The sequence below is a fragment of the Vulpes vulpes genome, chromosome 12 (assembly GCF_048418805.1).
Source record: "Vulpes vulpes isolate BD-2025 chromosome 12, VulVul3, whole genome shotgun sequence".
Taxonomy (NCBI): Eukaryota; Metazoa; Chordata; class Mammalia; order Carnivora; family Canidae; genus Vulpes; species Vulpes vulpes.
In genome coordinates this window covers 37,167,820-37,194,875 of record NC_132791.1, presented here as the reverse complement: position 1 = coordinate 37,194,875, position 27,056 = coordinate 37,167,820, and the positions used below count along the sequence as shown (strand labels likewise).

Sequence of the window (27,056 nt, the reverse complement as noted above, 5' to 3'; positions counted from 1 at the left end):
ATTTATTGGGAAATTTATTGGATACACTGCAAGTGAGTTTGGGGCAGAACCACAGAGGAAAGACTGTCTGACAGGAGGCAATCGGTGGGAGACTGTAGTTAGAGGGAGAAGTTTAGAAGGTATGGAAACAAATGTAATTTTTTTTTTTTTTTGGTACTGTGTCTGGGTGTAAGTAATCCATTGGTCAGCCACGGCTTATGGATGTGGTTTTTAAAAATTATTTATTTATTTATTTTTATTGAAGTTCAATTTGCCAACGTATAGTAGAACACCTAATGCTCATCCCATTAAGTGCCCTCCGCAATATGGGTGATTTGAGGCAGGTTGCCCAATGGTCCTCATATTGAGTCACTGTGGGCCCTTCTACCTTACTCAGCCTTCCAGGGTTCACATTGGGCGCCTAAAAGCAGCCTTTATACAGACCACACCCCAGAACAATTAAATCATAACTTCTATGGTGGAATACAAGCTTTACTAGTTGTTGAAGCTCTCCAGCTGATTCCAATAGTAGACTAGTTTGGGAACCACTGTTTTAAATGGTCATTGGGTCAAGCCTGTCATCTTTCGGCAGGTAATAAAAATTTAAAAACAAATTTATGAAGGTTAGGAAGAAGGACCAAATGTGCATTCCCATTTATTTTTTACTTCTTCTATGGTTTTCTTCCTCATTCTCAAAAGCTGTTAGAGAGAAAATCCTATTCAGCTGAAAACCCACTAAGCATTTATCTATATCTTCAAGGAAATTCTAGTTTCAGCTACTAATTATATTTCAGCCGGTGATACTACCACACTCTTCATAATAGAAGTGGTGCAGTTTACTCATGTGTGAGTATGTATATATGAATAAATACATGAAAGCTAAGTAACACAGTCAGTTCTAATTTCATCATATTAGTGCATGTGCAGATGGTCACATATTTTGGGAGATGTATCACAGTATCTCTTGAAACATAAGATTGTCATTTAAGTTGCTTAGCAGTGAAACTTGATTTTACACTGTGTGGATTAAGTGTTATATTTCCTGCCTGACAGAATAGTCTCCAGAATCACTCAGCTGCAGAAAATTCTCAAACAATTAGAAATCCCACAGTGGAGCTTCAGGACTTTAGAACATTCTATTTCTTTTAGCTTTTTGTAGTCTGAAATACAAGAAATTTATTTGAATACTGACAAAAATAGAATTTTGTCCTTTATATATATGTATGTAAAATACTACATTATATAACTATTAGCTTATTAATATTTATTTATATATTTATGAATACTTATTTCTCATAATTGAACAGCATTATAAAAACATGCTGTCAAATGACAAAAATAGTACAATTTAGTAACAAGTTTGAACTCCTTTATTCAAGGGAAAACAATCCAATGGTTGGGGGGGGGGAGTACAGTGCCTAGCAAGCTGTGGCACACTCTTTCTAAGGATTTTGGGCAAGAGGGAGTTTTATAGAAGAAACAGTGCAGAAACAGGACATGGTTAGATAAGATGTCAGGGATTTTTTTTTTTTTTTTTTTTTTTTTTTTTTTTTTTTGGTAAGGCCAGCATGTCCCATTCTCTAGGGTAAGGTAAGTTAGCTAATGTGATTGGTGTGTATTAGGCTTCCTTGATGATGAGGTATTTACTATAAGTGCAGCTAACTTAATTCAGATTTCTGATGGTCAGGCCCCTGGCACAGCTGGCATTCTGTGGGTCATGATATACAAATAACTTTTATCAATGCCCATTCAGTGATGGGTGATCATCAGGAAGATTTGTTAATACCTTGCAAAGACAAAATGATTTCAGCAAAGCATGCTTATCAAATTTGTGGATAACATAACATTGAAAAGGATATAAAATGCTTTACAAAATAGTATAAAAATCCCCAAAGGTAGCAATAGACTGGGAAGATAGAGTTCCACAGAAGACTACAGGGACCATTACTTACCTGGAAAATGCCAATTGCAGAACAATACAATGGGAAAAATACAATACTTTGCAGTAGTATACATAAAAATATTGTAGGAGGTTTTAATTAAATTTCGTATGAGTCTACAGTACATTGTAACAGCACAATATACATGTTTAAAAGCTTGTGTAATTTTAGTCTGCATCTACCAGCTGTTCTACTATGTAATTCACATAGTGTACTTGGAATATGAAACTGAATTCTGGGCACAATGCTTCATGGAGATAAGGTGGAGCATATTCAGGAGTGACCAGCGTAGAAAAACATCTCAAAAAGACATAATAGGATTATCTGAATAAGCGAGGGATGTTTTTCTTGAGATATTTCAAGCATCAAATAACCATATCCAAATAGTTAAGAGATCATTCATATGGAAAAGGGATTGGACTTATTTGTATGTTCTACTCAAACTCAACACTTTATTTTCCTTCTCATTCACACAAACTATAAACATAATATAGATTTTACATATTTTCTTATTATCTGAACCCACCCCATTAGGTTGAAATCTACATAAGGGCAGGGATTTTTATCTCCTTTATTCACTTACTACTTCGTCTTTTGTGCCTAGAAAAGTGCCTGGCACCTAATGGATGCCTACCAGGCATTTTATTGAATGATGAATGGACATAAGAGATGGAACTGGGATCGTGGGTAAAAGCCTCAGAGATTCAGAGTTTGTCCCAAACTAAGGGAAACTATTCTGTTAGAAATGTTAAAGCTTTCTCCCCTAGCTCAGACAGTAATAAGTGCTCCAATCCTGGCGTTGTTGAAACATGTGCTTCCTGAGTTAACACTTAGTAGAAATACTACAGAAGTGATACTACTAGGCACTTGATACTAGATATTGTAATTTCCTCATGAGATTTTACAATTTTGGAAAATACTTTTTTTTTGACATTTAATTTCTTCTCATTTGGGTGACAACTATGACATTGAATTATTTTTCAGTAGGCATATTCTTTTTCTTTGAAAGATACACTTTTCAAATATGGTATATATGGTGTATATAAGGGAATTATAATAAAAAGGATGTTTGTGAAAAAAATCAGGACTGTTACAATATAACATTTATCAGATGAAGAAACAATGTCCAGAGACAGTAATTGAAAGAGCCATATAGCCAGAACTCAAGTCCCAAGCCAGTGCTTGCTTGCTGAGTCTGCTTATTCTACTGCAATAGTGGGGCTCCATTGAAGTGATAATCAAATTCAGTCACCAATATAGATGCCCCATCAGGTTAATTAAAGGAGTACTACTTGTACTTTATTTATTCATCTTAATAAGTTATAGATCCTATACAGAATCCACAGAAATAGCGGACTATATAACATATTTAGACTAATTTTCTTCTTAACATAGAGAACCAATAAATGCTCAAATTAAACTTCTAGCTTTATATATAATATGTGCTATAATAGTATTTGGTCTTGAATTTAAAAGTGGTATGTTTAACAACTCTTCTTACTGGATTTTATGGCCCCCCCCTTTTTTTCCCAAAAGCAGTGATTCTGAAGCACAGACCTCTCAAAATTTAGGAACAATTATTGTAGAAACATCCCAGAAAATAAGTCCTATAGAAGATGGAAGAGATCAGAAAGAAAGTGACCAAACAGAAGATAGCCAGATGCAAGGAAAAGACGTACAAATATATTCAAATACAGATGGCAAGACCCCGAAGGTATTTGACAGTGTTGCTTAATTATAATCTATATTTTTATTTTATTTTATGCTTCATAACTTAAATTTCATTGCCAGTGATTTAACTTGAATCCTTAGAAAATGTTTTTCTTTGAAGTATACAGTGGAAATACTCAACTTTTTAATAATTTTTAAGTAACAATTTGTTAACACACTTTTGTATAGTTGAAAAGAAATAGATATTATTTTCCTAAATATAAATCTTAAGGTATTTATATCTTAGCCAAAAAAGTAGGTGATAAATCTTAAGGTATTTATATCTTAGCCAAAAAAAGTAGGTAATAAAAGCTTATTAGTTTTTAGGTATATTAGTTTACCACACGAAGAAACCTGTTTTCATATTAGCCTTTGTGATGGTAAAGTTATTGTCTGACTAAATCTTTAAATTTCTAATTTCTAAAAGTATCTTATTTAGTTTTAAAGATTTTATTTATTTATTCATGAAAGATACAGAGAGAGGCAGAGACATAGGCAGTGGGATAAGCAGGCTCCCTGTGGGGAGCCTGATGCAGGACTTGATTTATATCATGTTGTCATTACTAATATTCTATAGCAGTCTTGACTGATAATAGAGCAAGTCCTCCATCTTGTTCTTTGAGCCTCATTGGTATTTTTGATACTTTGCTCTTCAATATAAATTTAGAATCAGCTTCTCAAGTTCAATAAAAAATCATTTGGGATTTTGATAGGGACTGTAAGAATATAAAGTACTAATAAAACAGTAAGAATACACTGAAGGATAGAGAAAAGACAAACCACCTAGGAATCACAAGACTCAAGGAACAATATGATGGGCGAGTTTTCTGGGTTTTCATTTTGCTTCACATATTTGGCCTAGAAGCTGAAGAAATCTGCCACCTGGAAATACCAATAGGTCAAATGATGAAAGGCCCCAATAAAACCCTGCTATCTCTAGTTCAAGGACCAAGACAGGGACAGCCCAGCAAAATAGAAAATTTTTACACAATAATCATCCTACTCTACTCAAACACCATGGAAAAAATTGCAAACCTACCTCAACCCACATTGGTAAAGACCCAAGGGGAACCTAGACTTTAAGTCTCCCATGGCTCTAAGGAGTTACCCCTTGCCTCCCCTCTTCCCATAAGGGTAATGTTAGAGAAAACAAAATGAGGAGCCAATGGTCATGACTCCCTCCCATCCATGTTATCAGAGGCCACATAGGGAGGGAGACACCCATCTGCATCCATCAGTGAAGAAATGACCCTCTCCCTTCCTAGAAGGGTAATTTCAAAGGCCAAGTACATAAATGGGGATCTTCATCACCCCCAATATGTATAAAGTCTCTCACTCCCCCCTACCCTACTGTGTCAATGGATACTACGTGAGGAGCAGAAACAAGACATGCTTCATCTCCCAGGTAGGATGGCATCAGCAGAGGTGTTCAGGGAGCCAGAACTTCCACCTCCACCAAGTAGTAATGAGGTATCCCTCCCCAACCATGGTGTCAGCAGAAACTGGACATGCATCCCCAACTAGCTGTAATGAATGGTGCTCCTGCTCCACCAATGTGCTATCAGAGGAGGCATGCTAAAACAGAGGATATAAATAAGGTCTGGAGTCTTGAAATATAATGCCCAAAATGTCCAGGATACAATGGAAAATTACTCGTTATACCAGGAAACCAGGAAAACTTCAACTTGAATGAAATGACAATCAACAGAAGCCAATAACAAGATACACAGATGTTGGAACTACATGACAAACATTTTATTTTATTTTATTTTATTTTTAAAAATTATTTACTTATTTGGGAAACAAAGAGAACACTAGCCAGAGGAACAGAGGGGGAGAGAGAGAGAGAGAGAGAGAGAGAGAGACAATCTCAAGCAGACTCTACACTGAGCCTGGAGCCTGATGTGGGGCTTGATCTCATGACTCTGAGATTATGGCCTGAGGTGAAGCCAAGAATTGGATGCTAAACCAACTGTGCCACCCAGGCATCCCATGACAGGCATTTTAAAGAAACCATCATAAAAATGCTTCAACAAGCTGTATGAACAGACTTGAAATAAATGAAAAGATAGAACATCTCAAGAATGAAATGGGAAATCTCAGCAAAGAAATAGAAGATATAAAAAAAAAGTAATATGGAAATTTTAATCAAAATTTAAGTATTTTGTGAGGATTATGGCATCAATTGCCACTACTCAGTTTGAGGTCAAGACTGATAACACCAAACACCCACCAAGAGGGGAAGAAAGGTTTATTTTTTACATAATGGAATACAGAATCTGGAATGGATCCACAAGTATGAACAAGCGATTTTTGACAAAGATACAGAAACAATTCAACAGAGGAAGAATGGTCTTGAATGGTCTTTTCAACAAACAGTGCTGGAGCAATTGAATATCCCTAGACAAGGAAAATGAACCTATACTTAAGCCTCATACCCTATGCAAAAATTAACTTGAAATAGATCACTGATAATAAATGTAAAACATTAAATCATAAAACTTTTAGAAGGAAATCTAAGGGAAAATCTTCAGGACTTAGGGCTTGCTGAAGACTTTTTAGATATGTTACCAAAAGCATGATCCCTAAAAGAAAATATCAGTAAAGACTTAATTAAAACAAAGAAATTTTGGTCTATGAAAGGCCCTCTTTAGAGGATAAAAAATATGCTATAGACTGGGAGAAAGTATTACAAACCATATATGTGACAAAGGACTTATATTTTGAATTTATAAAGATTTTGTCAAAACTCAACAGTAAAAAAAAAAAACAAAAAAACCCTCAACAGTAGAAATTCAGATAATCTAGTTAGAAAATGGAGTAAAAACATGAACAGACATTTCACTGAGAAGGATAAACGGAACACAGGTAAGCATACATAAAGATGTTCAATAATACTAACCATTAGGCAAATGCAGATTAATACCATGATGAGATATACATCTTTAGGAACAGCTAAAACTAAAAGTAGTGACAATACCAAATGCTGGTAAGGATGCAGAGAAACTGGATCTCACATTTAATGCTAGTATGAACATAAAGTGGCACAGCACTCTGGGAAACAGTTGGCAGTTTCCTTTAAAAAAGGAACTAATCATACATTTATCGAATAACCCAGCTATTTCCCTCCTGGACACTTATCTCAGAGAAATGGAAATTTATTTTTACAAAAAAATCCTGTACATTGAATGGTCATAACAGCTTTATTTCTAATAGCTGAAAACTGGCAACAATCAAAATTTTCTTCAACAGCTGAATGGTTAAACTATGATACATCTATTCCATGTTATACTATTCAGAAAAAAAAGAGGGAGAGGAGAGAGACAAACTATTGCCACACACTATATTCTAGATTTGTAACCTCAAATTTCTCATCTTGGGTTGGGGCCCTAGGCCATCTCTCCTTGTCTTTTGTGTTCTGTGTTGCTTTTTACATGGAATCTCAAGGTCAGAGGAGATTATAAATTGTCCTGTATTTTGCTGGCCACTTTGTTGATCTCATGTGTCTTTAGATTCCTGCTTTCACCTCATTTGTGGCATCAGAATTTCCTTTAATGTTTTTGCCACGTTAAAAAGATACTTTAAGTGTGCTGATTTCAATGTTTAAAATTTTCCTGAATTTCTATAGGGGCATCTGAGTGACACAGTCAGTTGAGCATCAGGCTTTTGGTTTCAACTGAAGTCATGATCTCAGGATGGTGAGATTGAGCCCCATGTCAGGTTCCACTCAGCACGGAGTCTGCTTAAAACTCTCTCTCTCTTCCTCTACCCCCTGTGCATGCTTCCTCTTTCTAAAAAAATAAAATCTTTTAAAACAAAAGAATTTTTCTGAATATCTAGTCAGAAGTAATCCTGGAAATGGAAGCCCAATTCCTTTTTATTTAAGGTCCAGTTAATTTGATACTAAGTCTGATGACTAGTACTGGTAATTTGGTAGTTCTGCTTAGGATGTTTTTATAGTGCTTAGTACATGACTAGCACTTTACTCTTCATAAAGCTATGAAATATTTATTTTATTTTTTAAAAAATTTTATTTTTGTATTCATGAGAGACACAGAAAGAGGCAGAGACATAGGCAGAGGGAGAAGCAGGCTTCTCGCAGGGAGTCTGATGTGGGACTCAATCCCTGGACTGATATCATGCCCTGAGCCGAAGGCAGATGCTCAACTGCTGAGCCACCCAGGCATCCCGCAATGAAATATTTTTTTAGGGATCCCTGGGTGGCGCAGCGGTTTGGCGCCTGCCTTTGGCCCAGGGCGCGATCCTGGAGACCCGGGATCGAATCCCACGTCAGGCTCCCGGTGCATGGAGCCTGCTTCTTCCTCTGCCTGTGTCTCTGCCTCTCTCTCTCTCTCTCTCTGTGACTATCATAAATAAATAAAAAAAGAAAAACGATTTCTTAAAAAAAAAAAAAAAAAAAAAAAAAAAAAAGAAATATTTTTTTAAAATGTATCTTATATACTGGTTCTAAAGAAGCTCAAGTGAAATATTTCAAAGATATTTTGAGGAATAAATAAGTTTAAAGGAAAAGTAATTGGCTTAAAGGAAAACCCTATCTTGGGCAAAATATGTGACTCATTGCCAAAGTAACAGTGGGTAATATTTATTTTTCTTTCTGTTTTTATTATAATTATTTATTCCAGAATTGGGATCTTTGAAAAAAATTCCTTTTTAAAAACAATAATTTTCTAGATTTATAGTGTTCCTATTTCCCAGCCAATAAATTCTTAAATAAGACCACATATTTTAGTATTATGATTTATAATATTTTGAAAACATGTTCTTATTTAAATTTTTACTTTGAGGACACTCTTTTATTTTTTAATTTGCTGGCATTTTTAATTATAGATCTGAAATTCCTGAGGCAAAGGAATAATTTTTTAAATCTGTATTTTAACATATCAAAATATTATCTTATGTTTCTAATATGATAAAGATAAAAAGATTTAATATAATATGAATAGTTTAATGTCATTTTTGTTCATCTTCAAGAATAACCTAGATAGAAATATCCTAAAATTTTGACCATGGTTGTTGACCATTGTTCTAGACGATAGGCTTTTGGTCACTTCCTTTTTTTTTCTTTCCTGTATGTATGTATTTTTTTTTCCAGAGAATACTTGTCATTTGAATAATGATATATAGAACCTTACATATATACATGTGTGTGTGCGTATATATATGTATACATATCCTAAAAAATACTGAAAATCTATAAAGCACTATATGCTTTCAGTGAGTCCTGATATTCAACATATACTTGTGTAAATGAATTATAAAAATCTATCATATCCCAGAGTGGAACAATGACTGTGAAAAATAAAGTTGTTTTTTTTCTTTTACCTTTGATTCCCTTTATTCACTTCTCCTACTCTCTCCCACCCCCCTATTTTAAATCAGTGAAATATTTTGGAAGAAAAGTCATGGCTTCATTTTATTTCACTTCAGTGTATTAGAATGTCATGAAGAAAACCTACAACTTTAAGGAAAGCTACTTTATTACCATCAACATTATTTTAGCTTTATTTGTCAGAAGGGTTTAATCAGTCTATGTGCAACAGATAAGAGTATTTGAGAAAAGGACCTATTTTCCCAGAGAATAAATTATTAAATATTCTTATTTTTATTTATTCCTAGTTTTTTAAACTACCTGTAGGTTGAGTTGCTACCACTTTTTTTTTTTTTTTCCCCACAACAAGGAAAATGTGATTTAATTCTACAAATTTACAAGCCGGTTGATTTTGTATTTCTATCTTGTGCCTGCTAGATCAACTTCTTTTATTTTCTAGTTCAACTTTAATGCACATATTATGTTCATTTGTGAATTCTTGATATCAATTATAGATTTTGTTGTTTAAATTTTTTTAGTCTGCATAAATATATTTTTAGGTAAAGAAATATTATTTATTATGTTCACTTGAAGTTGTTATTGAGTAATAATCTAATTTTTATAAAACCTTCAAATTTAGAATTATTTTCATTACAAGAATGCAAAAAAATCAACTTTTCAAAAGAAGAATGGTAATATACAAAAGAGCTCACATACAACAGTTCCTACCAGAGGTAAGAATGTATATGAAATTAACAATGTCTTCTTAATTTGCTGTGTTTTAAAATCAATATTATGAACATTATTTTTATAGTTAACAGAGAAAAGTGGAAAAATATAACGGCCCAGAAATCAAGTAGCAATATTATTTTATTACGAGAACGTATTGTATCCTTACAACAACAAAATAGTGTACTTCAGAATGCCAAGAAAACAGCAGAATTGTCCATTAAAGAATATAAAGAAATTAATGAAAAACTCCTTCAGCAACAACAAGTATCTGATCAACGATATCAGATAAGCAGACAGACAATAAAGGTAAAGGAACTTTAGAAATTAATTATAATATTATGAAGGTAGATATTTTGTTTTACATGTGTTATTTGGTTCATATTTGTGTTATTGTGTTGTAACTTGGATTTTAAGAACAGGCTCCATAAATGCATTTAGGTTGCCCATTTGCCCATGTTTAAAACTTTGAATTTCTCATTATAAATCAAATTATTAAATAGTAATTGCCTCAGTTCCTCTTTGCAAATACTAGTATAACATGAAGATTTTAGCATAAATATCAATTTTAATATGTTCCTATAACTTATCTATGCTCTTGTTAAACTAAGGAGAATTGAGTTTCTGTAATTTTTTCAGACACATTAGAACATTGCTGGTTATCATAATTTAATCTTAAAGCAAGTAAAAAGGAAAAGATTGTTCCTTAAGTTTCCATTCTTAGGTATTTGCTTGTATAAAAATGATTTGTTGAAAATTTGTCTTACACAAAATTCATTTTATCAAATAATTTTTAAATCATTATATATAATTTTAAATTATGCTTAAATTCTCTACTATTATCTAGTGCTTTGACTCAAACAATATTTAGTAAATGTTTCAATTATAAAGTATTAATATTATGCTAGTTTTACTAATAAGAACCGTGTTCTGGCTTTATTCCCAAAGTGTCCTTATAAACAAATCTGACCCATGTTCCAAACGTACGCTGAAAGTTACTTTATATGACCTGGATTTTAAAAAGGTATTAAGATTTGTTTTCTGGCCCAACAGATAATATACACTATAGAATATTTCATGTGCACTTGAGAATAATGTGTATCTGCTGTTGTTGGAGTGAATGTTTTGTATAAATCTATTGAGTCTAGTTGGTTAATAATGATGCTCAACTTTTCTATATTCTTGCTTATTTTCTGTCTAGTTCTATCACACTTATTATCAGGTACTGAGAATGAAGTATTTAAATCATCTACTATTAATTTTTTGTAATAATTTTGAGATTTAATTCACATACCACACAATTCTCTTATTTAATTAAATGATTGTGACAATATAGACAAAATTGTGCAGCTACCACCAAAATCAATTTTAGAATATTTTCATAACTTCATAAAGGGACCCTGTACTCTTTATCTATCATCCTTCCCCCATCTTTGTCAGCTCTAGGCAACTCCTAATCTACATTCCATCCATATAGATTGTAGAGGGAGAAAATTTATCCTACTTCCCTTTTAGGTTATTTGGCTTGTCTAATAATTAAATTGTCATAAGACAGATTAACAGGAGAAAAACTTCAATTTCGTATGTATGAGAGCCCCATAAAAATATGAGACCCAACAGGCAGCTAGATAATTGAAGCTTATATAACACCCTGATCTAAGGAAAGGGATGGAGTCTGGGGAAACAAAGGGAAGAAGGCTTTTCACAGGAAAGCTAGAGGAAATATTTGAAAAACAAAGGTTGTTCTGTTACACAGATAAATTTCTTAGGTAAAAAGGGGGGGGGTGTGCCTGGATGGCTGAGTTGGTTAAGTGTCCAAGTCTTGTTTTTTGGCTCAGGTCATGGGCTCAGGGTCATGAGATCGAGCCCCATGTCAGGCTCTGCACTCAGCATAGAGTCTGATTGAGATTCTCTCCCTCTGCCTTTCCCCCTGCTCTCTTTTACTTTAAAATGAATAAGTAAAAACTTTTAAAAAATAATTTCATAGGTAAAAGTTATTTCTGGTAATACCTCTCTTCCTGGTACAGGCCTGCTTTCCAAAGTAAATTAAGGCAATTGAAAGGAGTAGATAAAGAGCTTTTCTTGAATCTGCTGGGATCTGGTTACCTCAAAATAATCTTTATGGCAAAGAGACCAAATTTTGGGGTGACAGAATCTGCTCCCCTTCAAGATTTGCCTATCCAGATATTTCATACAGATGGAATCTTACAATATGTGGCCTTTCATGTCTAGCTTCTTTCACTTTACATAATGTTTTAAAAGTTCATCCATGTTGTAGCATGTATCACTATTAGCATAAGGATTTTGAAGATTTTTTTCCTCCATAACAAAAATGAAAAAAACAAGCAAACATTATTGAGAATCAACATTTCATAACACTTTGTATAGAACCTAATCTTCTGAGAAAGGATCAATATAATAATTCTAAAACAATTGATGGATCAAGGGAGTTACAAGTTTTCTATGCTATAAATTCCTACCTTTGAAAAGATCGAAGATCAAATAAAAGCATTTTCCATGAAAACTGTAAAACATTTTGAGACTCTCTATGTACATTGAGGAACAGTTATATTTCCTGTAGGAAATTCTGGAAATTAACCAAACCTGCAACAATCTAGAGAATATTATTCAAGAAAAACAGCTGAGTCCAAATAAGAACAAGAAACTTTGTGGCATTATAATTTGCCTTGGTCCCCTTCTCTACCATTCCAGCTCAGCAGTAGCCTGGGAATAAAGATGGTCCATGTTTCACATGCAGCCTGGCAACTACTAGAAGAAGCTAAATGGAACTATAGCTCCTATAAAGCCTGATTCCCAAACAGTTGTCATCATTTGACCTGTCTGATTCTTTCATTGAGGACCCCTGTTGAAAAGATGACTCTGATCTCACTCATTTTGAGCAGCCTTCTTGTCAGATGAGGTGGGTGGATAGGATTGTCAAAACAATTACAGGCAAGTGTTTTAAGTTCAGGCTGCTTGAAGTGATAGATTGTAGTTTAGGTCAAACAATATATTACCAAATAGCTTAAAAGGAAAAGCTGGGGAATGAGGTGTCCATAAAATTTTTGAAAGGCTCTTACATATTCCTGGGAATCTGGAGGATACATGCATTCACAGAGCTTTGTGAATACTCAGGAAAGAAATGAGAAAGCCTGGGCACCTGCCTCTGTTGTAGTGTAAGGCTCTGTACAACATGATAGTAAATTAAGGCAATATTGTTTATAGCAGCATTACTTATAATAACCAGAGGTAGAAACAACCTAAATATTCATTAGTTGATGAAAGGATAAATTGTGGTGTATACATATAATGGAATATTATTAAACTACAAAAAGTAAAGAAGTATATATATATATATGTATATATATATACACACACACATATATATTTTAGTAAAGAAGTTTTGATACCTGTTATAGCATGGATGAAACTTAAAATTTTTACATTTAGTAAAAGAAGCAAGTCAGAAAAGAACATACATGATTCCATATATATGAAATAATACAGAATAGGAAATATAGAGATACAGAAAGTAGATTAGTGTTTGCTTTGGGCTGGGGGAAAAGAAGAACATGATAGTGATTGCTAAAGTATATGGATTTCTTCTTGAGTGATGAAAATATTCTAAAATTCATTGTGATGATGGTTGAGCATATCTGTGAATATACAAAAAGGCATTGGAATTTTACACTTTAAGTGAATGAATAGTGTGGCATGTGAATTATGTCTCAGTAAATTTTTTTTATTGATTTTAAATGGGAAAATATACCAACAAATAAAAGTATATGCATGACTTTATTGATAATACATTTATGGCTGACAAAATAATATAATAAAAACCATTCTCTATTTAAATTAATAGAACCTGCCACCAACATAACAATTGTTTGTGTAATATATATTATGGAAGAGGGTACCTGGGTCACTCTAGTTGGTTAAGTATCTGACTCTTGACTTTGGATCAGATCATGATCTGAAGGTTGTGAGATCAAGCTCCATATTAGGCTTCATACTAGGTGTGGAGCCTGTTTGGGATTCTCTATCTCCTTCTCCCTCTGCCTCTGCGTCTGCCTCTGCCCCTCTTCTTGCTTGCTCACTCTCAAACATCTTTTTAAAAATGTTATGATAAAATGTAATAGCTATATAACATTTTTAGATGTATAGAAACCTACTATTAGGCACTTCAATTATTATTAAATTCAACAAAGTAAAATGTATTTAAGGTGAATTTTCTTAAAATTAACCTCACTTGACGGGATGAGCACTGGGTGTTTTTCTGTATGTTGGTAAATTGAACACCAATAAAAATTAATTTATTAAAAAAATAAAAAATAAAAATAAAATAAAATTAACCTCTAATTAAAACATGGGTTTTCTTATTCTAACACATTCAATCTCTATTATAAAAGTGAACATTAAGGGATAGAAATGTTAAAGTTTATAATATTGACTAGCTTTTCCAGTTTCAACACCCAGTTCTTTGATTCAAGAGACTTACTCATAATTCATCTGAAAAGTCTGAAAAATGAGTCCCATATCTTAACAAAAAGATGTAAATGTCATCTTCTTTTGTTCCAATAACATTACTTAATTATATTATGACTTTGGAAATTCCTTTATGGCCACATACGTGTCATCATGTAGATTTAAACAGCATTAACTCATAGAAGCAAACTGCCAGAATCCATATTGTAAAAGAAAATGCAGCTTTACCTGTAAAACTACCTTTTAGAAAAATTTTTTGAATGTTTTATATTAGGTATTAAATAATATATCAGCTGATAAGGTATCAAATTTAAATTTTTGTGGAATTTTACATTGTGTAAAATTTATTTTCTAATAAGCCTTTCCCTGCAATCATGGATTTAGAGAAAGTAGAATAATTTGTATCATTTATTTATATATGGATAGATGAGTTGTTTTATTAATTTCCTTTCTGTATTTGTTTAAATAACAAAATGGATTTCAAGAGGTGTATTATCACTACAGATTGAAGTGTGTTTCCCCCAAATTCATATGTTGAAGCCCTAACCCTTACTGTTGTGGTTTTTGGAGATGGGGCCTTTGTGAGGTAATTACGTATAGATGAAGTAATGAGGGAGGGGCCCTCATGGTGGGTTTAGTGACCTTATAGAAAGAGAAGAAGAGCTCTCACTTGAACCTGACCGTGCTGGCATTCTGATCTCATACTTCCAGCCTCCAGAACTATAAGATATTAAATATCTATTGTTTAAAACACCCAATCTTTGGGGGTTTTATTATTGTTATAGCAACCCAAGCAGAGTAATGCAGATTTTGATATGGGCAGTTGAGTGCATTGTGACAAATATGTAAAAATGTGGAAGCAGCTTTGGGTACATGCTGTAAGAATTTTGAAGTGCATACTACAAATACAGACATTAAGGGTATTCTGGAGAGGTTTCAGATGAAAATGGGGAACATGTTTTTGGAAACTGGAGGGAAGCCAAACCTTGTTACAAAGTGTCAAAGAACTTTGGCTGAATGTTTTGTGAAAGGTAGAACTTGAGAGCAATGAAATTGTATGTACTTTTATTAAATCTTTATTTTGGAGGGAGTAGTTTTAGGTTCATAGCAAAATTGAAAAAAAAGTACTGAGATTTCCCATATATCCTCTGCCTCTACACATGCATAGGCTCCCTCATTGTCAATATCCCCATCAGAAAGGTACATTTATTTCATGAACCTACATTGATGAACCTACTGATATATCATAATTATCCAAAATGCATAGTTTACCTTACAGTTCACTCTTGCTGATGTACATTCTTTGGGTTTGGAGAAATATATAGTAACACATATCCATGTATTCATTTTCACCACCCTAAAAATCCTCTGTGTTTCGCCTATTTATCCTTCCCACTCCACTCTAATTCTTGGCAACTGCAGATCTTTTTTACTGTCTCCATATCTTTGCCTTTTGTGGAATGTCATATAGTTGGAATTATACAATATAAAGAGTTTTCAGACTGGCTTCTTTCTCTTAATAATATCCAACTAAGTTTCCTCCCTGTCTTTTATCCTTAAAAGGGTTCATTTCATTTTAGCATTGAATAATATTCCATTGTCTGGATATACCACTGTTAATGTATCCACTCACCTACTGAAGGACATCTTCATTGCTTTCATGTTTTTGCAATTATGAATAAAGCTGCTATAAATATACCCATAAAGATTCTTATGTGCACTTAGGTTTTCAGTGCCTTTGGGCAAATATTAAGAAGCATGATTGCTAGGTCATATGGTAAGAATATGTTGAGTTTTGTAAGAAACTGCCAAACTGTCTTCCAAAGTACTGTACCACTTTGATTCCCAGCAGCAATGAATTAGAATTCCATTGCTCCACGTTCTCACTGGCATTTGATATTGACAGTGTTGTGGATTTTGGCCATTCTGAAAGTGTGTAGTGATATTTCATGGTAGTTTTAATTTGCATTCCCCTGATGACATATGATGTGGACCATCTTTTTATATGCTTATTTGCCATCTTTGGTAAGATATCTGTTTGAGTCTCTTGCCCACTTTTTAATTATGTTCTTTGTTTTCTTATTGCTGAGTTTTAGAAATTTTTCAGGTATTTCGGAAAAAGTCCTTTATCAGATGTGTCTTTTGTAAATATTTTCTTCCAACTTATAGCAGAGTGAGCCTTCTTATTCTCTTGACACTGTTTTGTAGAGCAGAAGTTTTGAATCCTAATGAAGTTCAGCTTATCCATTATTTTCTTCATGGATCATGTTTTGCTGTATCTAAAAAGTGATCACCATACCCAAGATCACTTAGAGGTTCTCTTTTTATCTTCTAGGAATTTTTTAGCTTTGCATTTTACACTTAGGTCTGTGATCCATTTCAGATTAATTTTTGTGAGGACATAAAGTCTGTCTGTGCCTAGATTCTTTTTTTTTTTCTTTTGCCTGTAAATGAACAAAAGTTCTAGTACAATTTGTTGGAAAGGCTATATTATCTCCATTGTATTGCCTTTGCTTTTTTGTCAAAGATCAGTTGACTCCGTTTAGGTAGGTCTATTTCTGGGTTGTTTATTCTGTTCCATTGACCTATTTGTTCTTTTTTTTTTCCTATTTATTTTTTTACCAATTCACATTAAAAAAAATATTTTATTAAAAAATATGTTTTATTTAAATTCAGTTTGCCAACATAGAGTACAACACCCAGTGCTAATCTCATCATGTAGCCTTAGTGCTTGTCAGTTACCCCATCCTCTACCAATCTCCTCTTCTGCAGCCCTTTGTTTGCTTCCCAGAGTTAGGAGTCTTTCATGCTTTGTCTTCCTCTCTCATTTTTCCCCCACTCAGTATCCTTGGTTTCTCTTATGGTCCCCTTCATTATTTCTTATATTCTACATATGACTGAAACCATATGATAATTGTCTTTCTCTGATTGAGTTATTTCACTCAGTACCTTCCAGTTCTATCCATGTCAAAGTAATGGTATGTATTCATCCTTTCTGAGGCTAATATTCCATTATATATATATGTGTATGTATAAATATATATATATCCATATCCATTCATCTGGTAAAGAACATCATGGCTCCTTCCACAGTTTGGCAATTGTGGACATTGCTACCATGAACATTGGGGTTCAGGTGTCCCGGTGTTTCACTACATCAGTATATTTGGGATAAATACCCAGTAGTGCAATTGCTGGGTCAGAGGGTAGCTCTATTTTTAACTTCCTGAAGAACCTCTATACTGTTTGCCTGAGTGGCTGTACCAGCTTTCATTCCCACCAACAGTGCAAGAGGGTTCCCATTTCTCCACATCCTCACCAACATTTGTTGTTTCCTATATTGTTAGTTTTAGCCATTCTCACTGGTGTAAAGTGGTATCTCATTGTGGTTTTGATTTATATTTCCCTAATGCCAAGTGATGTGGAGCATTCTTTCATGTGCTTGTAGGTCTTCTTTGGAGAAATGTCAGTTCATGTCTTCTGCCCATTTCTTGACTGGATTGTTTGTTTCTTGAGTGTTGAGCTTGATAAGTTCTTTATAGATCTTGGATGCTATCCCTTTATCTGATATGTCCTTTGCATATATATTCTCCCATTCTGTAGATTGTCTTTTAGTTTTATTGACTGTTTCCTTTTCTGTGCAGAAGCTTTTTATCTTGATGAAGTCCCAATAGTTCATTTTTGCTTTTGTTTCCCTTGTCTTTGTAGATGTGTCTTACAAGAAGTTGCTGTGGCCAAGTTCAAAAAGATTGTTGCCTGTATTCTCCTCTAGGATTTTGATGGAATCTTGTCTCACACTTGTATCTTTCAACCATTTTGAGTTTATCTTTGTGAATGGTGTAAGAGAATGGTCCAGTTTCATTCTTCTGCATGTGGCTGTCCAATTTTCCCAGCACCATTTATTGAAGAGACTGTCTTTTTTCCATTGGATATTCTTTCCTGCCTTGTCAAAGATGAGTTGACTATAGAGCTTTGGGTCCATTTCTGGGTTCTTTATTCTGTTCCATTGATTTATGCATCTATCTGTTTTTGTGTCTTGATGATCAGAGCTTTGTAATATAGCTTGAAGTCAGGCATTGTGATGCCCCAGCTTTGGTTTTCTTTTTTGAGATTCCTCTGGCTATTTGGAGTCTTTTCTGGTTACATACAAATATTTGGATTATTTGTTCCACCTCTGTGAAGACTTCCATGGTATTTTGATAGAGATTGCATTGAATGTGTAAATTGCTCTGGGGAGCAGACATTTTCACAATATTTATTCTTTCAATCCATGAACATGGAATGTTTTTCCATCTCTTTGTGTCTTCCTCGGTTTCTTTTCTACGTGTTCTGTAGCTTTTAGAGTATAGATCCTTTGCCTCTTTGGTTAGGTTTATTCTTAGGTATCTTATGGTTTTAGGTGTAATTGTAAATGGGATTGATTCCTTAATTTCTCTTTGTTCAATCTCATTGTTAGTGTATAGAAATGCAACTGATTTCGGTGCATTGATTTTGTATCCTGCCACATTCCTGAATTCCTCTTTGAGTTGTAGCAATTTTGGGGTGGAGTCTTTTGGGTTTTCTGCATACAGTATCATTGTCATTTGCGAAGACTGAGAGTTTGACTTCTTTTTTGCCAATTTGAATACCTTTTATTTCTTTTTGTTGTCTGCTTGCTAAGGATAGGACTTCTAATACTATGTGGAACAAAAGTTGTGAGAATGGGCATCCCTGTCATGTTCCTGATCTTAGGGGAAAAGCTCTCAGTTTTTCCAATACCACATTTTTTTTTCAATACCACATGTTTTGATTACTGTAGCTTTATATTACGTCTTAAAATCAGTTAGTATTAAGTCTTCCAACTTTGTTTCTTCTGCGGTATTGTGTTGACTAATCTGGATTTTTGCCTCCTCATATAAACTTTATTATCAGTCTGTCAATATTCACATGCTGGGACTTTGATTGGGATTGCAGCGAATCTATAGAACTAATTGAGAAGAACTAACATCTTGACAATATTGTGTCTTCCTTTCCATGAATATGGAATATCTCCATTTATTTAGTTTGCCTTTGATTTCTTTTATCAAACTATTTTAGTTTTTCTTACATAGACATTGTACATATTTTGTTAGACATATATCAAAGTATTTACTTTTTAGGTGTGCTAATGTAAATGGGGGTGTTTTGCCTTTAAATTCTACTTGTTCACTGCTAGTTTATAGGAAAGGGATTGACTTTCATATATTAACCTTTTATCCATCAACTGTGACATAATCACTTACTTGTTCCAGGAGTTCTTTTGTTGAATCTTTTAGATTTTCTGCATTGACAATTATATCATCTGTGAACAACAATTATATCAACTGTGAAGAATTTTATTTCTTCCCTCCAATTCTGTATATGTTTCACTTCATTTTCTTGTCTTGCTGATTTAACTAGCACTTCCAGTATGATGAAATGCTAGGGTGAGAGGAGACCTCTTGCCTTGTTTCTGATCTTTAATCAGAAAGTTTCAAGTTTCTCACCATTAGATGTGATGTTAGTTATAGGGCTTTTATAGATATTCTTTATGAAGTTAAAGATGCTCCTCTCTATTCCTAATTTGCTGAGAGTTTTTAAGTGTTTTTACTGTTGATTTGTCAAGTGATATTCTATATCCAGTGATATGATCATGTGATTTTTATTTTTTAGCCTGTTGATGTGAAGGACTGCATTAATTTCTTTTTTTATCTCTTGACTCCTTATATCAACTATAAGGAGGATAGTACCCTCATATGTGATGCAATTAATATTTAAAGAATTAAAATAAATTACTTAAGATCAAGCTGAGCTGGCATTCTAGGATTATATCCTACATCTTTTAACTCCATAGTCTTTCTACTTTTCTAAGCTAACTTTCTATACAACTTTACATTTAATAGTTTTAAAGTTTAACAATTGTGAATTCCATTGGCTCTAGCTGCTAATTCACTCCTCAAAGGCAAAATCCATATATTATACCTCCCTGATAACTGTCATAGACTCCTGTGTATTTAAGGTCATAGTACATTCTCAATAAAAGAATGAAGGTTGATTTATGACTAGTTTGTTTTTACCAAGATTCTGGTATGATATTGCATATTCTTATCAATATTTTTTTTAAAAGATTTTATTTACTTATTCATGAGAGACACAGAGAGAGAGGCAGAGACACAGGCAGAAGGAGAAGCAGGCTTGCAGGGAGTCCAATGTGGGACTCGATCCCAGGACCCCAGGATCATGACCTGAGCTAAGGCAGATGCTCAACCGCTGAGCCACCCAGGCATCCCTATTCTTATCAAGATTTAAAAAATTATGTTCTACTTTAAATACCTTCCTCTTTTCTTTACTTCATTCTAAATCTAACACATCACTTAAAATATGGTTCATATATTACTTCCTGCTTGCAACATTTCCCAGAGCTATTTTCCTTTTCTAAGTTTAGCATAAAATAAAAGAAGAATTCTGCCTTAATTTATTAAGTTGAGGTAGTAATGTGGCGTATAAGTGAAAATATCCTACAGACTTTGTGATTAGGAACTAGAGAATCAGAGGCACTTGGGTAATTCAGTGGCTGAGTGTCTTTGGCTCAGGTCATGATATCAGGGTCCTGAGATTGAGTTCCACATCAGGCTCCCTACAGGGAGCCTGTTCTCCCTCTGCTTATATCTGCCTCTGTCTCTCTGTCTCTCATGAATAAATCTTGAAAAAAAAAAGGTACTGGAGAATCAATTTGAGAGTTAGAAGAACAGATAAGTCAAGACAATGTCCACTTATATTGAAGAAGCAAAGGCATTGATAACATTGAAGGAAAGGACTAAAAAGTTGACAAATCAATTGATATCATGAAAGTGTTGGGAGTTATGGTTTTGATATGGAAGTCAGCAATGTTAGTCTTATGGTGCTTTCAAGGAGAATGAGGCATACTATCTTCAATTTGTCAAAAACACTACTAGGCTCTCTTCACTTTTTTGTGTTACCTTTCTTGTAAATAAATATAAGCATTTGATTTTCTTCTCTTTTTTTTTTGGAAGCATTTGATTTTCTGAATTGCACAATGCCACTACATGTTTTCTAAAGGAAAAGGATACTTTTGGGATGCCTGGGTGGCTTAGTGGTTTAGTGCCTACCTTCAGCCTAGTGCATGATCCTGGAGTCCCAGAATTGAGTCCAACGTCAGGCTTCCTGCATGGAGCCTGCTTCTCCCTCTGCTTGTGTCTCTGCCTCTCTTCCTCTGTGTCTCTCTCATAAATAAATAAATAAAACCTTAAAATAAAAAGGGAAAAGGGATTCTCTCCTTCCCCCCCATGCTATTTCTTTATATTAACAACAGTACTAACCAATTCCTAGTGTTTTTTGTTGTTGAGGAGGCATGACAGTATTTCCAAAAGTTAGAGAAGAGATTCTTTACAAATATGGGCTAGAGAACCAGACTTTCACCCTAGACCATTGCTGCCTAATAGCCTTTAATTTGCCTTTACTTTGACTCCTCAACTGGAGTGTCCCCAAGTAATCTTAGAACTTAAGTGTAATATTTCAACCTATATGTCATAAATACACACTTCTGTTTATTTTGTGACTAAACATCAATGTCTATTCTGATATCTTGATGAATTCCTGAATCCCCTGCCCTCTGAGTCAGATATAGGTAAATTTTGCACACCAATTTTGTTCTCAGAAACTTTTTTTTGGCAATTGCAATCTTAAAGCAGGTTCATTTTTAAGATTTGAATTTTCAAATTTGTGTCACCTCTTTTCCAGTTATGTTAACCAATTAATCTTAAATTAAATCAAAACCCAAATAAAGGACTAATCTGAAATTTAAAATACTAGCATAATTCATTCAACAAATATCTTGGGCTATTAGGTTAATCTAGCATATATACTTTGAGGATACTAAATATTAAATCTGAAGAGTATTTTAGCAAATCCTGCAATTCTAAAAGGACTGTATTTTATAGATCTCTATAAAACATTTTCATTTGTGTATATGTTTTCTATTGTATCCTAAACTTATATTTATCTTTGATTTATATTTATTTATATAACTCTTACTTAAAAGACAGGGGTGTTAAGTTGTAGTGGACTCATTTTTTTTCTGTCTGGAATTGTAGAATTTTAAATAGCCTCATTTTATTTTTGTCCTTGTTCATACCTCCAGTAATAATGAAGTAGAAAACTACTCTCTTATTGTACTTCATTGCTAATCTCCAGAGTTTTCTTTTATCTTACCCCAATAGCTTGTGTAGTACACATTCCTTGTACGGTATTCGGTTTATATATGTCAGATTCTCTAGGGCCATGGCTTTTGCCAGATGAAGCACTTTTGATTTTGAAGCTGATGAAACACAGTGCTATTATTGATCTGTGCATGACACAGCCTGTCTCTCTCCTAGCAGAGTGTAGCAACATTTATCCAGGAATTTGTGAAATGTCACTCGGATCATGTTCGCAAGGTAAACTGTGCAAAAACCAGGATCTGAGCTGAGAATCCATGTGGAATTGGACGTGACTGTCTTATTCCTATGTCTTATCTTCTAGATGAACCAAGTGATATTTGTTAACAGAATGTCTGTGTCGTATATTAGACTTTGTAAGGAACTATTATTATCGCTCAGAACACTATATACTGTAAAATCATACTTCTTATGCTCTGCTTTCAGATACACTTGAGATCTTCTGCAGAAAATAGTAAGATAAGAAAGTAGAACCTGAAAAATCAGTTAGAAATTTATTTTCTGTTTGTAATGAACCAGTATTATAATATATGGCACAGCCTTACATTCCTAATAGTGTTTTTATACTTTGCATCATTGTACTTTCAGATAAGTATGCCTCGTTAATATATCAACATGCCTCAAAGTGACAAATTATAACTTTTTCCCACTATGGAATCATTGTGATATTTAATTATGCATATATTTTAAAGTTTGGCTTTACATGCCTAAAATTTTGGTTTTTACATGGATAGATGTATTTGTTACAATTTATTTTAGTTTAATATACCTAACACCGGCAAGGCACTCTAATAATAAGATATTCAATGATGAATTAAACATTATCTTTGATCCCTATATAACATACTACCAAGAGAGTTAGACATGTATATCACAATACAAAGAAATTGTAATATCTATCTATCTATCTATCTATCTATCTATCTATCTATCTATCTATCTATCGTGTGTGTGTGTGTGTGTATGTGTGCGTGTAACATATACCATGGATATGTAGTGGATGAAAAGAAAGTCATTCATCATAGTCATTATTTAATAAGGCTTTTGAGGAGATGGTATTTGGGCTTAGACTTACAGTTTAGTTTGATTTTGAAACTTGTATGAGTGTAACAAAAATATTGGAAGAAGGAAAGCTTGAAAAGGCCTCAAGGTGAGAAAGCAGTTTGTTGAGACTAGTGCATAATCTGGTGTAGCTGTGGTTCTCAACTCTAGCTATATGTTCTCACCTGGGGAGCTTTAAAAAATACTTATGCCTAGGCCCTATCCTAGACCAGTTAAATCTGAATATCTGATAGTGATCCTTGTACCTAGCTAGTTTTTAAAAGCTCTCCAGCAATTCGGCAGCGTGGTAGGATACAAAATCAATGCCCAGAGGTCAGTGGCATTTCTATACACAAACAATGAGACTGAAGAAAGAGAACTGAACAGTCAATCCCATTTACAATTGCACCCAAAAGCATAAGATACCTAGGAATAAACCTAACCAAAGAGGTAAAGGATCTATACCCTAAAAACTATAGAACACTTCTGAAAGAAATTGAGGAAGACACAAAGAGATGGAAAATATTCCAATTCCATGCTCATGGATTGGCAGAATTCATATTGTGAAAATGTCAATGTTACCCAGGGCAATTTACACGTTTAATGCAATCCCTATCAAAATACCATGTACTTTCTTCAGAGAGTTAGAACAAATTATTTTAAGATTTGTGTGGAATCAGAAAAGACCCCGAATAGCCAGGGGAATTTTAAAAAAGAAGACCATAGCTGGGGGCATCACAATGCCAGATTTCAGGTTCTACTACAAAGCTGTGGTCATCAAGATAGTGTGGTACTGGCACAAAAACAGACACATAGATCAATGGAACAGAATTGAGAATCCAGAAGTGGACCCTGAACTTTATTGTCAACTAATATTCACAAAGGAGGAAAGACTATTCACTGGAAGAAAGACAGTCTCTTCAATAAATGGTGCTGGGAAAATTGGACATCCACATGCAGAAGAATGAAACTAGACCACTCTCTAGCACCATACACAAAGATAAACTCAAAATGGATGAAAGATCTAAATATGAGACGATTCCATCAAACTCCTAGAGGAAAACACAGGCAACACCCTTTTTGAACTTGGCCACAGTAACTTCTTGCAAGATACATCCACAAAGGCAAAAGAAACAAAAGCAAAAATGAACTATTGGGACTTCATCAAGATGAGAAGCTTTTGCACAGCAAAGGATACAGTCAACAAAACTAAAAGACAACCTACAGAATGGGAGAAGATACTTGCAAATGACATATCAGATAAAGGGCTAGTTTCCAAGATCTATAAAGAACTTATTAAACTCAACACCAAAGAAAAAAACAATCCAATCATGAAATGGGCAAAAGACATAAAGAGAAATCTCACAGAGGAAGACATAGACATGGGCAACATGCACATGAAAAAATGCTCTGTGTCATTTGCCATCAGAGAAATACAAATCAAAACCACAATGAGATACCACCTCACACCAATGAGAATGGGGAAAATTAACCAGGCAGGAAACCACAAATTTGGAGAGGATGCGGAGAAAAGGGAACCTTCTTACACTATTGGTGGGAATGTGAACTGGTGCAGCCACTCTGGAAAACTGTGTGGAGGTTCCTCAAAGAGTTAAAAATAGACCTGCCCTACGACCCAGCAATTGCATTGCTGGGGATTTACCCCAAAGATTCAGATGCAATGAAACGCTGGGACACCTACACCCCGATGTTTCTAGCAGCAATGTCCACAATAGCCAAACTGTGGAAGGAGCCTCGGTGTCCCCTGAAAGATGAATGGATAAAGAAGATGTGGTTTATGTATACAATGGAATGTTACTCAGCCATTAGAAATGACAAATACCCACCATTTGCTTCAATGTGGATGGAACTGGAGGGTATTATGCAGAGTGAAATAAGTCAATCGGAGAAGGACAAACATTATATGGTCTCATTCATTTGGGGAATATAAATAATAGTGGAAGGGAATAGAAGGGAAGGGAGAAGAAATGGGTAGGAAATATCAGAAAGGGAGACAGAACATAAAGACTCCTAACTCTGGGAAACGAACTAGGGTGGTGGAAGGGGAGGAGGGGGAGGGTGAATGGGTGACGGGTACTGGGGGGCACTTGACAGGATGAGCACTGGGTGTTTTTCTGTATGTTGGAAAATTGAACACCAGTAAAAAATAAATTTATTATTAAAAAAATAAATAAATAAATAAATAAAAGCTCTCCAGTGGGGCAGTCCTGGTGGCTTAGCGGTTTGGCGTCACCTTCAGCCCAGGGCATGATCCTGGAGACCCAAGATAGAGTCCCATGTCAGGCTCCTTGCATGGAGCCTGCTTTTCCCTCTGCCCCCCTGCCTAATAAATAAAAAAATATTTAAAAAAATAAAAGCTCTCCAGTGGCTCTGATGTATAGTTAGCTCTGAGACTAAACTTTGAGAAAATACAGATGAAATGGAAGCAAGTAAATAAATGACTGTTAAAATATCATAGCAAAAGATGACAAATATATAGAGAATACCAATGGAAAGAGAAAAAAATAAGAGATTTTACAGTGGTATAACACAATTTGATGACCAATCATATATGGGAAGGTAAAAAAAAAAAGTGAAGTATTTAAGATATCTATCAGTATTCTAATTAAAGTGGCTAGAAAGTTGATGATAAACTATATTTGTGACAATATTATATAATAAATATTGTGGGAGGAAAAAACTCATATGAAAACATACCAGGAGAGTTGGACAAAATATAATAAATATACTTATAAATGCACACGATTTAAATATATAGAACAGAACAACAACAACAAAGATGTAAATCCCTAGGGGCTAAAATCAACGACAGCTCACCACTATAACCAAGGGCAATTTGCCACTGAAGTAATGATATCAAGTGAGCTGCAGGATATTTGTAAAATGTAGAGGAGAGGCCTAGAGTAGAGGTATGAATTTTGAAGTTATGAGTATTCAGATCATATTTTAAAAGGTATGGCTAGATGGGATCACTTGGGACTGAAGGTATTAAAAAAGAGTAGAGGTCCGATGTCTGAATTCAGGGCCTTCCAACCTTTAGAGTTTGGACAGATGAGGAAGAACCAGAAAAGGAGAGGCCAGTAATGTAGAAAGAAAACCAAGAGGAAAGAGAAGAGGAAAGAGTATCTAAAAGCCAAGAGATGAAAGTATTTCAAGGACAAGTAAACGACTATGTCAAATGCTGCTGAGTAGAGTGGATACATGAGAGGAACTGAGAAATGGGAAGAGGAATTGGAGAGTATAGTTAAATGTGCATACGTTTTAGAGTTATCTCAAGGAGAACAGATATAAACTAAAATATAAACTTAATATATAAATACATAAATGTATATAAAAATAGGAACATTTAATAATGGGCTCAAAATAAATAATGCAAAAATTGTAAATTTTATTACTTTTAAGACAAAGCTGACAGTCATTAAATATTATACATTATTGGAACAAAATGATAAAAAGTCTTGCTGTCTCCTGTAGAGAGCCTGCTTCTCCCTCTACCTAGGTCTCTGCCTCTCTTTATTTATTCTCTCATGAATCAATAAATAAATATATATATATATTAAAATGACTGTATTTATCAAAAATATTCAC

At 34.1% G+C, this 27,056-nt stretch overlaps 1 protein-coding gene across 9 annotated transcripts in view; it reads left to right on the top strand.

Moving 5' to 3' along the window:
• The window catches only part of CNTLN (centlein), a 322,986-nt gene that overhangs the window by 230,241 nt on the left and 65,689 nt on the right, over positions 1-27,056 (top strand). For 6 of the 9 annotated variants that reach the window (XM_072728209.1, XM_026001443.2, XM_072728206.1 and 3 more), the window contains 3 exons: positions 3,456-3,633; positions 9,599-9,692; positions 9,773-9,996. In XM_072728209.1, coding sequence (XP_072584310.1) covers positions 3,456-3,633; positions 9,599-9,692; positions 9,773-9,996 — 496 coding nt within the window. The remainder of the gene's footprint in view (positions 1-3,455; positions 3,634-9,598; positions 9,693-9,772; positions 9,997-27,056) is intronic. The other 3 variants (XM_072728210.1, XM_026001444.2, XM_026001442.2) reach the window with 1 other exon arrangement.